This window comes from Phodopus roborovskii, unplaced genomic scaffold (genome assembly GCF_943737965.1).
Source record: "Phodopus roborovskii unplaced genomic scaffold, PHOROB, whole genome shotgun sequence".
Taxonomy (NCBI): Eukaryota; Metazoa; Chordata; class Mammalia; order Rodentia; family Cricetidae; genus Phodopus; species Phodopus roborovskii.
Window position 1 is genome coordinate 3,051,155 of NW_026125295.1, and position 14,444 is coordinate 3,065,598.

Genomic DNA, 14,444 nt, shown 5'->3' on the forward strand with positions numbered 1-14,444 from the left:
TGTTTGACAACTCCCCGTCTAAGGGTCCAATGTCACCTGGTGTGGGCAGCTCTGTGCCTGCAGACCCAGAGGACGGACTCTTGGGAGGGACTTGTAAAACCTTAAATAAACTACGCGAACTAATTGCACTTTGACCACTATCTTGTTAAAATTCCTGAAAAGAAAAAGTTAACTCGTTGGGCCCGAAGTCCCTTAACAAAAGGCCGGGCTGTGTTCAGCCCTGCGAAGTCTTTTATGTGCTGTTTAGTGATTTTATTTATTTAAAAAAAAAAAAAAAAAAAAACAAATACTTTCTCTTGCCCTTAAAGTTTGATGAATTGAAGTTTAATTCAGTGGGCTTGCTCTCTCAAGCAGTCCTGGTCTGGCAAGCGGACCCTCACTGGTAGACCTAATTAGGGTTCCTGTTGAAGCAGAATGGGATTGTGAGGGGAGGTTATTTAATGCCCCCATTTTGAGTCATAGGGAAAGAGTCCCTTTTCTGACTAGGGAAGAAGCCTACATGGTAGCTGTCAGGCTGGGTCTAGTCACGAAGATTCAGTGGACCCGTGGCGACTTGCCCAGACCAATTCTGGTCATACAGAGTTGGTAGACTCATGACGCCTTCCCTGGGGCCCATATCACGTCACATACTTCGTTCCGTTTCCTTTCCTTTGTTTCTGCTTTATACAAAAATTAATTGTATTTTTAGGGGACTGGAGAGACTGGCTGCTCTCCCAGAGGTCCTGAGTTCAATTCTTAGCAACCACATACATGGTGGCTCACAAACCGACTGTAATGAGATCTGGTGCCCTCTTCTGGCGAGTCGGTACTTCAACCGCTGAGCTGAGCCATCTGGCCGGACTGGGCCTGCCAGCTTTAAACTTCACTCAGGCTGGACAGGGTTCAGAGGCTAAGAGCACTAAACCCGGGTACAACACCTAGGATGTGGGAGGGGAGAGCCCACCCCTGCCCGCTGCCTTCCGCTCTCCACTCGTCCCATGGCAAACATCCCATGCTCTCACAGGTGCCATTCCTCTGTCTCTCTTGACTGTGCCAGCACAAATGAATACTATTATTATTATTATTATTATTATTATTATTGACAGGTGTCTTTGTCCCGTTTGTCTTGGAACTCGTTTCGTAGACGAGGCTGGACTTGAACACAGAGGGATCTGCCTGACTACACCATCACCATCTGGCAAAACTTTTTTTTTTTTAGTTTTTTTTTTTTTTCTTTTTGAGACAGGTTTTCTCTGTGGAACATCTGGCTGTCCTAGAACTCACTCTGTAGACCAGGCTCACCTATGAACTCACAGAGATCCTCCTGGCTCTGCCTTCAGCATGCTGGGACTAGAGGTGTGAGCCACCACCACCCATCAAGAGAGTGGCTTATTGACCAGGGCAGTGGCTATGCAAGCCTTTGATCCCAGCACTCCATAGGCAAAGGCAAGAGGATCTCTGTAAATTCACAGGACAGCCAGAGCTACACAGAGAAACCCTGTCTCAAACAAAACAAAACAAAACAAAAACAACCAAAAACAAAGAGGGAGTGATTTATTGATTGCAGATATGTATGGCCATTTGCATACTTCATACTATACATGTATGAAAATCAGGGGACAGCTTTTCCAGAGTGAATCTCCCCTTCCACCTCAATTTTAGAGGCAGGGTCTCTCTTCTGTCACTGTATTTTCAAGTTCCTGGCCAGTTCTTTCTCTTCTGCCTGGCTGATGGTAAGAGCATTTGGGGCTGGGGTTGGATCAAATATGGCCACTCCCCTAAGATTTATTTCCATTTTATGTGCATTGATGTTTTGCCTGCATGTATGTCTGCGAGGGAAGGCCCCAGAGATCCTGGAACTGGAGCTGCAGACAGCTGTGAGCTGCTGTGAGGGTGCTGGGATTGAACCCAGGTCTTCTGCTAGTGCTCTTAACTTGGGGCCATCTCTCCAGTCTCAACTCTGGCTTTTCAAGTGGGTTCCAGGGGTCAAATCCAGGCTACCAGGCTTGTATGGGAAGTGCTTATACCCACTGAACCGTCTCCCAAATTTTGAGACAAGACTTCCTAAGTAGGGGCTGGAGAGATGGCTCAGAGGTTAAGAGCACTGGCTGCTCTTCCAGAGGTCCTGAGTTCAATTCCCAGCAACCACATGGTGGCTCACAACCATCTATAATGAGATCTGGTGCCATTTTCTGGTGTGCAGATATACATGCAAGCAGAACACTGTATACATAATAAATAAATCTTAAAAAAAAAAAAAAAAAAAGACTTCCTAAGTAGCTCAGGCTGGCTTTAAACTACTCATGGTAATTCTCCTGCCTCAGCCTCTCAAGAGCTGGAATTACAGACTTACTGCCACCACACCTGGCTGTTGTAGTGACTGAATTGGAGAGTAGAGAATCAAATGTGTGCCTTCCATCATCCTGGATGACAGCCTGTGGCCTGGGGGGTGGGGCTGATGGACCAATCACAGAGGATTGAAAAGACATGTGCCATCACCACCCGGCTTCTGATTTCATACATTGTTCTTACGAAAAGGTACAATGGGACAAACAGGCCTCTCCTCCCCACAAACCAGGCAGAGGCCTCTCCCCACCTGACTAGGCAGCGTGGCTAAGGGCTAAGGACGGTTTTCTCTGTCTTGGCCTGGAAGAGAACATATCCTTCATTTCTATAGTGGAAACTGAGGTTCGGAGAGGCCGGAGCACAGGTGGCTCACACAGCAAGCAAAGGGGGAGCTAGGTTTGGTGACTATGGGGTTTGAAAGAAAACAGCCCCCAAACGGGGTGGCCCTACTAGGAGGCGTGGCCTTGTGGGAGCAGGTGTGGTCTTATCAGAGGAAGTGTGTCATTGTGGAGGTGGATTTTACTGCCTCACCGCCCAGTGTCTCAGACCATTTCCTGTTGCCTGCAAGATGTAGGACTCAGTTACTTCTCCAGCACGGTGTCCGCCTGCACACCGCCATGCTCCCCACTCTGATGATAATGGACTGAATTGTAAGTGAGCCACTTATCTTTACCTCTGCCTCCCCAGTGGAGGGCTTTAGAACTAGAATTTGAGTCCAATGAGTACATTCTGCCAGTTCTATGTGTCTGTGACGACAGCACTTGTGAGGCTGGGACAGATTACCTACCATGAGTTTAAGGGAAAGAAACCAACAGATGAAGTACATTTTCATGAAGTCATTTTACCCTTTATTTACATAACTGTGGGCACCGGGCAGTGGAATTGCTCACCTTTAATCCCAGCTCTCAGGAAGCAGAGGAAGGTAGATTGGATCTCTATGAGTCTGAGGCCAGCCTGGTCTACAGAGTGACTTCCAGGACAGCCAGGGCTACAGCCAGAGAAACTGTCTTGAGGAAAACCAAAAAAATTAATAGACCTAAGACTTTCAGTTATTATTATTTGGTTTTTCCAGACAGGTTTCCTCTATAGCTTTAGAGCCTTTCCTGAAAATTACTCGGTAGACCACCAGTCTAGCCTCGAACTCACAGAGGTCCGCCTGTCACTGCCTCCCAAGTGCTGTGATTAAAGGCATGAGCCACCACCACCCAGCTCAATTATCTTTTAAATTTATTATTATGTAATATAATTTCAATATATTATTATTTCAACTACTTTAACGACTGGAGAAGTATGTTCTATATTGTTGCTTGATTCTTTTTTTTTTTTTTCCGAGATGAGGTTTCTTTGTAACCCTTTGTGGCCTGGCTCTCCTGAGTGCCAGGATTAAAGGCACATGCAACCACATCTTCCCGCTTTGTTTGGTTTGATCTTGCATTTTCTGTATGGTGTTTTGCTTGCATGTATGCCTGTGCACCACTTGCAATGCCAGGTAGACCAGAAGGCGGCATCGAATACCCTGGAACTGGAATTATAGAGGCCTGTGGTCACGTGGGTGCTGAGACTCAAACCAGGTCCTCTAGAAGAGCAGCCAGTGTTTCTTAACTGCTGAGTCATCTTAAAGAGAAGCCAGTGTTTCATACTGCTGAGTCATCTTTCCAGTCCCTGTTGTTTGATTTTTTTTAAGGTTTATTTATTATGTATATGGTGTTATACTGGCATGTATACCTACATATTCAGGAGAAGACACCAGATCTCATTATAGATGGTTATGAGCCAGGGAATTGAACGCAGGACCTCAGTGAAGTTTCTGCACCCCAATAAGCCTCTTCACCGATGCAGCAATCCAAATCAGGCCAACTCAAATTAAATTAGAAGAAGCCCACGTTTAATGGATACAACGCTCCCCTGGGTGAGGGGAGATGGAAAAGAGAGACCGGAGAAACCACGAGTTGATTTTCTGAAGGGCAGTTTAAATACCCTGTGGGAGTGGTCTTGATCATCCCTGGGGGAGTGGTCATCATTTGGCAGGCTTTCTGAGATGCAGGGTTTGGAGGGAGATAGGGAGGGGGCTTGGGTGGAACCTCCACTATAACATCCCACACTCTTTGGGTATATGGAGCGTAGCCAGTGCTCTTAACCTCTAAGCCATGTCTCCAGCCACCCCCACCCCCGCCCCCATGTCTGATTCCCCCCCCCCCAGACAGGGTTTCTTTTATTTATTTTTCTTTCTTCTTCGGTTTTTTGAGACAGGGTTTCTCTGTAGCTTTGGAGCCTGTCCTAGAACTAGCTCTTTTAGACCAGGCTAGCCTCAAACTCACGGAGATCTTCCTGCCTCTGCCTCCCGAATGCTGGGATTAAAGCTGATCTGAAACTCATTACATAGCCAAGCTTAAATGTTGAGCAATACTCTTGCCTCAATCTAGTGACTACAGCATTCTAGGCGTGCTTCACATTGCCTAGCTTAAGTACTTATTAATTATATATATCCAATTAATAGATGCTTGCCTGGACTAGCGACTGCATAAAGACATAAAATATTGTTCCTGACAATACCTGGAGTACTTATGAAAGGCAGCGTTTTTTCTTATCCATGTCTCAAAACTGGGCAGAAAAGCCTCAGAAGGGAAAAAAAAGGGGGTCGCAGATAAAATAATTAAGAATAATTAAATAACGTGTTATGGCAAAAATTAAAAGCCAAACAATGGAAAGACAAAAAGCTGAAGACAGTGGCCAAAGCTTTTACTCGGCTAAAATCATTAACCACTTAAGTGATGGGCATAAAATACAGCTATAGAAAACGAATTAGTTGAATAAGTAAAACAAAATAAATAGAAGAAATGAATAAAATGCAAATAAACGAATAAAGCAAGTTCAGTTATCAATGACGAAAACTGGGTACACTTTTTTTGGTGGGCTGGGTAGCTTAACAGGCGGGTCTGCGCCGCGCTGCCGCTAGCTGGCGCTCAGCGACCTGGCGTCCATGCGGGGCCCCTGCTGTGTCCCGAACCTTTGCCAACCTCTCCGTTCCTTCCCGAGGGGGTCCGGCAGGCTTTTGCGCTGTGTCCCCGTCCCGGTTGTCCTCGCTGGGAACACTCTGGGAGTCGTGGGAAGCATCACATCGTATGCAGGATACATTGGCCACAAGGACGCATAAGCAGCTGGACCACGGATGTTCCAATGACTTGGACTTCCTTGGTGGGACAATTCACAATGAAGTTGTTTCTCATACATTAAAGGGTCAACATGTAAGTGTGGTATGAAAACTCCCCACCTGCCGGCTGGCTGCCTGTATTTGCTTCCTGAGACCTCAGCGGAGATGTGGAGGATGGCAGCCGGGCATTGCTGGAGTCCCAGAAGTCCCCATCGGGGCCGCACTGGGGGGTGGGGGTGGGGGTGGGGACAGGAGCAGCTCACATGCTAATGTGGCGGTGACAGTCGTGCTGGGCGCCTCTGCGCCTGGGGAGGCCGAGGCAGGAACAAAGCTTTTGCGTTTTCTCCATGTGAAAGGGCCGCATTCCTAGGCGGGGAGCGCGGCCCTCCCCATTCACACCGGGGACCACACAGAGCGCCTCTCGCCAAATGCTGGAAGGTTCGTTTCAGCTTTTCTTTTGACCCGGGCGATGCATACGAAATGTAGATATTTCCTTAAACGCAGGCTTTGACATTTAATGCGTTCCTAAGTAGTCTGAAATGTGGACAGGATTAGGAGGCGGCTGGGGGCCCACCGGGACACTCTGGCAAATCCCCCTAAATCCTCCAAGACAATTGTGTGTCACCACAAGGATTCGCTTTGCCCCAAATGAGGGGACTAATGAACTTCACTGCCTCCTCCCGTGGCCGCCCACTCGCACCCAGCCCGAGCCTGCTGCTTTGTGTCAGAGCGTGTTTACTTTAGACTAGGTCAGCTGCTTTCCAGGATCCAGTCTCACCAACAACCAACTCACTACCCTAGGCCGTTGTTGTTCAACCATCACTCCACAAGGTCGTGGATACTGAGGCCCCTCAAACCTTGGGGCTCTTAAGCCAGGCGCAGGAAGAAAAAAAATACCGTGTTATTTTTATTTTACGCGTCTGAGTGTTTTGCGTGTGTGTGCATGCGCGTGTGTGTGTCTGTGTGAGATGTGGCCACAAGAGGGCGTTGGATCTGTGAAACCAGCTATGGGTGTTGAGACTCCATGTGGGTTCTTGGAATCGAACTTGGGTACTCCACATGAACAAAGGCTCTAAATGGTCAACCCACCAGATTTCCCCCCATTCCTCCCTCTGAGAAAGGGTCTGCTTATGAAGCCATGGCTGGCCTGGAACTTGCTATGTAGACCAGGCTGGCTTCAATCTCACAGATTTCACTCTCTCAGATTTCAAGGCTTATGCATCATCACACTGAGTAAATTTTTCTATTCTTTTTTTTTTTTTTTCTTTCAGGATGGGGATTTCTCTGTGGTGTAACAGTCCAGGCTGTCACTTTGTAGACCATGCTGAACTCACTGAGATCATCTGCCTCTGCCTCCCAAGTGCTGGGTTTAAAGTCCTACCCCACCTCTGCATGGTGTAAATCTTTACTCAAAGAAAAAAGAAAATTCCATCAAGATGGTACACACCTTTAATTCCAGAACTTGGGAGACAGTGGCAGGTGGATCTAAAGTTTGAGGCTAGTCTGGTGTACATGGTTGACTCTCAGGACAGCAGGAACACAGAGACCCTGTTTCACACCTACCCCCCCCCCAAAAAAAAAACCCCACAAAATTTATCTAGGGAGGTGAGAACTCTAGGATTTGACTGACTCCCAATATCACAAAAACAAAACAAAATGTGCTGTAGATTTTCAGAGCCCCAATGGCTGGATAGAAAACCCTATCACCATGATATCCCCGCCATAAAGACCACCGATTAAAGCTCTGAAACTAAGCGAGCCCCAATTAAATGCTTCCCTTTTAGGTTTCTGTGCTCATGGCATCTCTTAACAGCCATAGAACATTGACTAAGATAACTACCACAACAGCTCAGTAAGTAAGGCTTGTATGCTGCTCTTCCAGAGGATCAGAGTTGGCTCCCACCACTCAGTACTGTCTGTAACTCTAGCTCCAAGAGATTCAATGCTGCCTTCTGGCCTCCTTGGCCACCTGCATACACATACACATACACACAAAAAATAAAGATTTACAGACCTTGTGGGACTGGGCTCAGAAGTTAGGGACGGTAACAACTGGGCCCTCAGCCTCTTCCCAACCTCAGGACTAATTTGTCTCCTCTTGGTGATCAACAGATGACAAACACCAAAACCAAAGCAACTTGGGAAGGAAGGGTTTGTCTTTGGACTTCCCGTCAGTCCATCACTGAATGGTGTCAGGTAGGAACAGAGGCAGGAGCCATGGAGAAACACTGTTGGGCTTGCTCTCAGGCTCAACTTTTTATTATTCTTGCTCTGCTGTGGTAACACCCATGATGGGCTGGGCCCTCCCACATCAATCAACAATCAAAAGATGGGGACATCTCCTCAAGCCGGGTTCCCTCTTCCCAGGTGGTGGCTGGTTTGTGTGGAGAGTTGACACACTCTAACTAGCACAGGCCTTTTTCTTCCATCCCATGGAAGGACCGAATCATTCATGCCACAGTCACCAAAACTCAGGCACCAAGCCAGGAAGTGCCTGGGCGGTGGTGGGGGTGGAATGAGCCTTTAATCCCACACTAGGGAGGCAGAGGCAGGAGGATCCCTGAGTTCAAGACCAGCCTGGTCTACAGAGGTTCAAGACAGGCAGGGCGGTGGTGGCGCACATCTTTAATCCTAGCACCGGGGAGGCAGAGGCACATTGATCTCTGAGTTCCAAGACAGAAGCCAGGAGTACAGAGCGAAACCCTGTCTGGGGGGGGGGGGGGATGGTGGGAGAACCTGGCTCCAGGTCAAATCTCAGTGAGAGAATCAAGATCCAGACCTCAGGCCAAAGGCTGACTGTGAGGCCCATGACATCATCTGTTGTTTCTCTTCTGGTGGCTTCCAAGGACAGGGGACCAGAGGCAGCAGAGGGGGAATGGCTTCATCTAGTCTGTGGGCCGGGCTCGCTTCTCCTGCACTGTGAGCCATTATAATTATGTGCTAAATTTTACATCTGTGTTCCGTCTATGCCACAGGACGGTTTTGGGGTCACAGAACTGGCTCCTACCGCCATGTGAGCCCTCAGGGCTAATCCATCAAGCCTTGTTGGCTTATTGGTAAATGCCTTTTCCCACAGGATCACTTCATCTTTAGACATACGTAGCCCATGCTGGCCTTGAATTCCTTCTCTTCTAGTTTCTATCTCCTCAATGCTGGCATTACAGGCATATACCATTATCCCTCGTTTTCTGAGGGCATGCTGAGTGCTCTCTACCTACCACAATACTGACCAGGAACCAAACTCTAATGCTCACACTGGGTGCTAAGAGGCCCTTGCACTTTACAAATAGTGACAGACACCTATACTCTTGGAGGCTGAGATGGGGGAAAAGCTAACAGCCTGGAGTTCATAGTGAGACCTGTCCAAAAAGACAAAAAACCACGGTCCTGGAGGTGGTTCAGGGGTTAAGAATATTGTTAGAGTAGGGTATAGGATCACAGGTCTTTAATCCCAGCAAAAAACAAATTGATAAATCAGGTTTCTCATCAGGGCAATGGTGGCACGTCCCTTCAATGTAGTAGATTAACCACAGGGCCTCGCCCCTGCTAGGCAACCGCTGTATCAGCGTGTCATCCCCAGCCTTAGCGATGAAACACACTATTCCCTGGGGACCTGAGTGACAAGTGAGCCACAAGTGTCCAAGAGAAGTGAGGTTGTCGGACGTCGCCTCTGCAGAGGTGCTCTCCTATTGCTTTTGAGAAAGGAGTCACGTAATGATTTATTTTATTAGTACAGCCTTTATTGCGTTCCTATGGTGTGCATGCAGGGGCCCATGCCACAGAGCCTGTGTGGAGAGCAGAGGACAACTGTCAGAAACCCCATGGGACCTGGGGTCAAGCCCAGAGCATGCATCAGGCTAGCACAGGGCGGCTCTTTATCTCAGCCGCTCACACAGCACTGTTTTTAGAATTTCACGTTGCTTTTCCTCTGGTTTTTGTCTTCACGTCCGTCCTCCAGGATAGCTGTCACACCCTAGCCCTGAACACAGAGGATCCAAGCCGAGGACTGCTTCTAAAGCCCTTTGCTGGGGTGACCGGAGAAGATTCAGGCGCACACCTTTAATCCCAGCACTTGGGAGGCAGAAGCAGGCAGACCTCTGTGAGTTCCAGGCCAGACCTGTCTCAGAGGACCTGGGTTCAGTTCCTAGTACCTACACAGTTGCTCAAAACCACCTGCAACTCCACTTAAACAAACAACTTAGACAATACATGGACGACCAGAGTTCTCAATTCTCAGTTCACAATCGTCTGTAACTGCAGCTCCAGAAACCCTCTTCTGGGCTCTGTAGCCGCCACGCCCCCCACAGTCTCACATTAATCACACACACACACACACACACACACACACACACACACACACACACACACACAAATTCTACCCCACAACCCCCAAAGCAGTCTAGCCCCTCTGTGTGCCCCACCTGAAGTGTGTGGCGACCTACTCAGGGAAAGCTGCGGACACCCCATGTTTGCCCACTATTCTCTGCAGGGTGACAGTGACACCAATCCTCTTCAGAGAAGCTGGATGGGCATCAAAGAAACTCCATGTGGAGCAGTGCTCTTTATGACAAAAGAGAGCAATATGCACAAAGAAACTGGCCTGGCCTCAGCTGCTGACAGTATATTGTCCAAATCAGACCAGCAGGACACAAAACAAAGTGACTCCTCAACTCTGCCAAGGAGGGCAGTCCTTCCAAGTTCCCTGCTTCTCAGAAAGGCCTGTCAGAGGTATGAGGCTTGTAGGCCAAAGCTGGATGCCCAACATTATAAAAGAGCCCAGGTTGACTGTCCAGAAAGCCAGATTATCCCTGTCATTAGGCAATGTTTTACCTTCCTGGGGTCTTCTACAAAGTTGCAGACTGGGTAGTCATAGTTAAAGTTTTCCTTAGTTATGGAAAAAGGTAAATTAGGTATAAAACTTTATATAGAGTCACAAAGATAAAAACAGGTAATATTTTCTCTAATTTTGCCAAATACAAATGAACCAGATACTGTAACTGTAATTTTTACTTGATAATTGTTGTACATACTATTACCATGTTAAAGTTAAAACCTTCTTTTTTAATTAGACAAAAAGTGGGAAATGTGGAATATTCCTTTACACTGTATGAATATTAATAAAGAAGTTGACTGGCCGATAGCTCAGCGGGATAAAGTTAGGTGGCGGAGCCACACTGAGAATGATGGGAAAAAGAAGCGTGGAGCCAGAGGGGAGCACGACGAGCATGCTGTAATGACAAGGGTAGGGTAGCAAGCCACGTGACAAAGCATAGGTAAGAAGTATAGGTTAATTTCCATGTAAGAGTCAGCTAGCCTGGGCTATTGGCTGCTGAGTATTTACAATTAATATCAGCCTCAGTGTTTATTTGGGACTGGACCTGAGAAGCCAGCGAGCTTGGCTGTGGCGATTGGCATGAGAATAGCCTCCCAGGCTTGGGAAGGCCTTGTTGGAAGACTTATGTCACTGGGGGCTTGTGGATAAGTTGCCAAAATAACCAAGACAGCTGGTATATATACTGGCCATGCCAAGGTGGTCTCCAGGATAGGAAGTGAAGAGAGGGAAGACACCAACAAACACCCCTAAATGAAAGACACCTGCCCAAAAACTTGTCAACAGTTGGGGCAACTCACTTTTTCTTTTCTACTTTTCTAGAGACAGGGTTTCTCTGTAGCTTTGGAAGCTGTCCTCGAACTCACAGAGATCTGCCTGCCTCCACCTCCTGAGTGCTAGGACTAAAGGCAAGTGACACCGTGCCCACGTGTCTGTCTGTCTGTCTGGCTACCCGTGAGTGAGCCATGAATGCATGTGTACTGGCTGTGCAGGTGCCTGCAGAGGCCGGAAGGCGGTGTCAGATACTCCTGGGACTGGAGAGCTACAGGCAGTTGTGAGCATGTGGGAGTGAGGGACACAACTCTGGTTCCTTGGAAGACCAGCAAGTGCTCTTAACGACGGAGCCATCTCTCCAGCCCCGCCTGTAATTTTTCACTAAGTGATTTCTAGTGTATTAAATCATCTCCTTTAAACCCAATTATACCCTGTGGTGGCTTCAATGGGATTCCCCCAAAGGCTCACAGACTGAATGCTTAGTCACAAGGGAGGGGCACCATTTGAAAGTGTTAGGCCTTGTTGGAGAAGTGTGTCCCTGGGGGTGGGCTCTGAGGTTTTGAAAGTCCATACCAAGAGCAGAGTTTCTCTCTTGGCCTGTTGACCAGGATGCAGCTCTCAATGCCACATGTACCCCATACTCCCTGCCATGATGACAATGGACTAGCCAACCTCTCAAACTATATGCAAGCTCCCAAGTAAACGCTTCCTTTCTTATGTTGCCTTGGTCATGGCGTCTCTTCCTAGCAACAGAACGGTGACTAGGACAGGCCCTGTAGGTGAGCACCAATCCACCCCTCCTCCTTCACCACAAGGACAGTTTCTGGCCTCACTACATGACGTTCTTTGCTGTTCCTTTTGTTTTTTTACAGCTTTGACACTAAATCATCCAACAGCTGTTCTGATAAGAGCATCTTTTAATGTCTAGACACAGACATACCACAGAATGGGTCACAGGTAAAAGCCTGGTAAATAAAAACTGAAAGCAGGTTTATGAGTCCTTAATTTTAAGTAAGCCTCTGGCAAAAACCCGTGCAGGTCCAACAGTCTTCAACTGTTCCAAACCCAGCGCCTTTACCGCCCGGTCTCGTCACTGGTGTCCCCTTAGGACGGCTGCAAGGCCACTGACAGGCCAGGGCTCAGGTAACAAACAGCTCTTACTTCCTCTGCACGGTGGTGAATGAGGGCATCTGGATGGGCTGCATGGGGTGAGCAGGCTGGAACACAGGCTTCTTCCTCACGTCACAGTGTGCCTTCACTGCGGGCAGCAGCTGGTTCCGCTTGATCATCTGCAGGGCCAGCTGTGTGTTGCCTAGAAACACACTGCCCATTAAAGAAAACCAAGCACACAACACTACCAATGCACAGACAGAGCCCCGATAAGGAGGCCAAGGAGGGCTCGACAGCGCTGCTCCCCTGGCCGTGCACCACCACAAGGAGCCACTGCTGAGGCCGCACATTCTCAACCGAGTGATGTGTAGTGTGGCTGGGTGACGTTTAGTCTTGTGCTAGGGTTCAGACACAGACCCTGTACATGTTTACTACTCAACTACATCCCTAGGCCAGCAACAGGGTAACAAAAACGTTCCCCAAGGGTTGTAAGGCATAGCCCAGGCAGACAAGCTGTTACAACACAGGGAGGCTGACAAAGAAGGGCTCAAGGCACTCAGGGCCACAAGGTCTTGGCTTTCAGCCAGCCAAGACCCTGGGAGTGCAGCGCCAGGCACTTAATGTTTCTTCAGCTATAAAAACAGAAGGAGTTAGAGAAATGGCTCAGCGGGTAAGAGCACTGGTTACTCTCTCAGAGGACCCAGGTTCGATTCCCAAGTGATTGGCTGAGAGGCAGGCAGATTTAGGAGTTTGAGGCCAGCCTGGTCCACATAGTGAGTTCCAGACACAAAGAAACCCTGTCTCAAAAAACCAAAAACCAAGAGGAAAACAACAAAAAAAGCTGATGGGTCATGTTCTCAAGGACTGTGAAGCTTTAAACTGTCGTTGGATGACATGACCTGCCTCTGCCTCTCAACACGCCTGGCCCCAAGTTTGAGTCTGAACAGAAAGAGCAGATAGCAGAGACAGTGAGCATTTTAAAGGACAGCCCTTACTGAGAACCACTCACCATTCTGCAGTTCAAGGTAGACGGCCAGTAGGATGGCCTCAGGGGGCACCTCTTTCGGATGGATCATCGAAGCCGCCTTTGCACAAAAGAGACAGACACTTGTGAAACCAAAGTTCTCAGTGACTCGGGGCTCATGTGCACAGGACTCCGAGGCCATCTCCCAGCTGCCTTTGCTTTTCTCAGAAACAGCGTCTCAAACTGTTGTCCAGAATGGCCTCACACTCAGTGTCCAAAAGAGGATGACAGGGCTGGAACACGCGGTGATGTCCTGCCTCCTTCTCTGAGTATAGAGATAGGATAGGCTACCTCACCCAACACCACCCTCATTCATTCATTCATTCATTCATTCATTCATTCATTCATTCATGGTATAGGATTAGCTACCTCACCCAACACCACCCTCATTCATTCATTCATTCATTCATTCATTCATTCATGGTATAGGATTAGCTACCTCACCCAACACCACCTTCATTCATTCATTCATTTATGGTATAGGATAGGCTACCTCACCCAACACCACCCTCATTCATTCATTTATGGTATTTTGAGACAGGGTTTCTCTGTAGCTTTGGAGCCTGTTCTGGAAAGACCTGCAGATCAGGCTGGCCTTGAACTCACAGAGATCTGCCTGTCTCTACCTTCCAAGTACTGGGATCAAAGGCATGAGTCACCATCGCCCAGTCAACAAGTGCTCTTAACAGGGGAATCATCACTGGGCATGGTGTCATACCCTTTAATCCCAGCACTCTGGAAGCAGAAGCAGGTGTCATCTGAGTTTGGGGCCAACCTGGTCTACAAAGTGAGTTTCAGGACAGCTAGGGCTACACAGAGAAACCCTGTTCCAGAAAACCAAGTAACAAAAACACAACGAAGAACAAACAAAAGCTGAGCCATCTCTCTAGTCCCTAATACAGACATACATACGCACACACACACATATTTATTTATTTATTTATTATTTATTAGTGTTTCGAGACAGGGTTTCTCTGTATTGCTTTGGAGCCTGTCCTAGAACTAGCTCTTGTAGACCAGGCTGGCCTTGATCTGAGAGATTTGCCTGCCTCTGCCTCCCGAGCACTGGGATTAAAGACGTGCACCACCACCATCTGGCTAATTTGTTAATATTATTTATTCTCTTGTATATGGGGGGGGGGACAACAGCGTGCATGCACAGGTCAGAGGATAACTTGTGCAAGTTGCTTTCACCATGTGGTTCTTGAGGAACGGAACTCAGGCCATGA

General features: G+C 48.0%; 1 protein-coding gene across 9 annotated transcripts in view; it reads right to left on the minus strand.

Annotated features, from left to right (window-relative positions):
- Nucleotides 1-11,980: 11,980 nt before the first annotated feature.
- The window catches only part of Cnot10 (CCR4-NOT transcription complex subunit 10), a 44,509-nt gene continuing 42,045 nt past the window's right edge, over nt 11,981-14,444 (minus strand). For all 9 annotated transcript variants that reach the window (XM_051201931.1, XM_051201905.1, XM_051201924.1 and 6 more), the window contains 2 exons: nt 13,201-13,276; nt 11,981-12,393 (listed from right to left, as the gene is read on the minus strand). In XM_051201931.1, the coding sequence (XP_051057888.1) occupies nt 12,239-12,393; nt 13,201-13,276 (231 nt within the window). In that variant the 3' untranslated portion in view covers nt 11,981-12,238. The remainder of the gene's footprint in view (nt 12,394-13,200; nt 13,277-14,444) is intronic.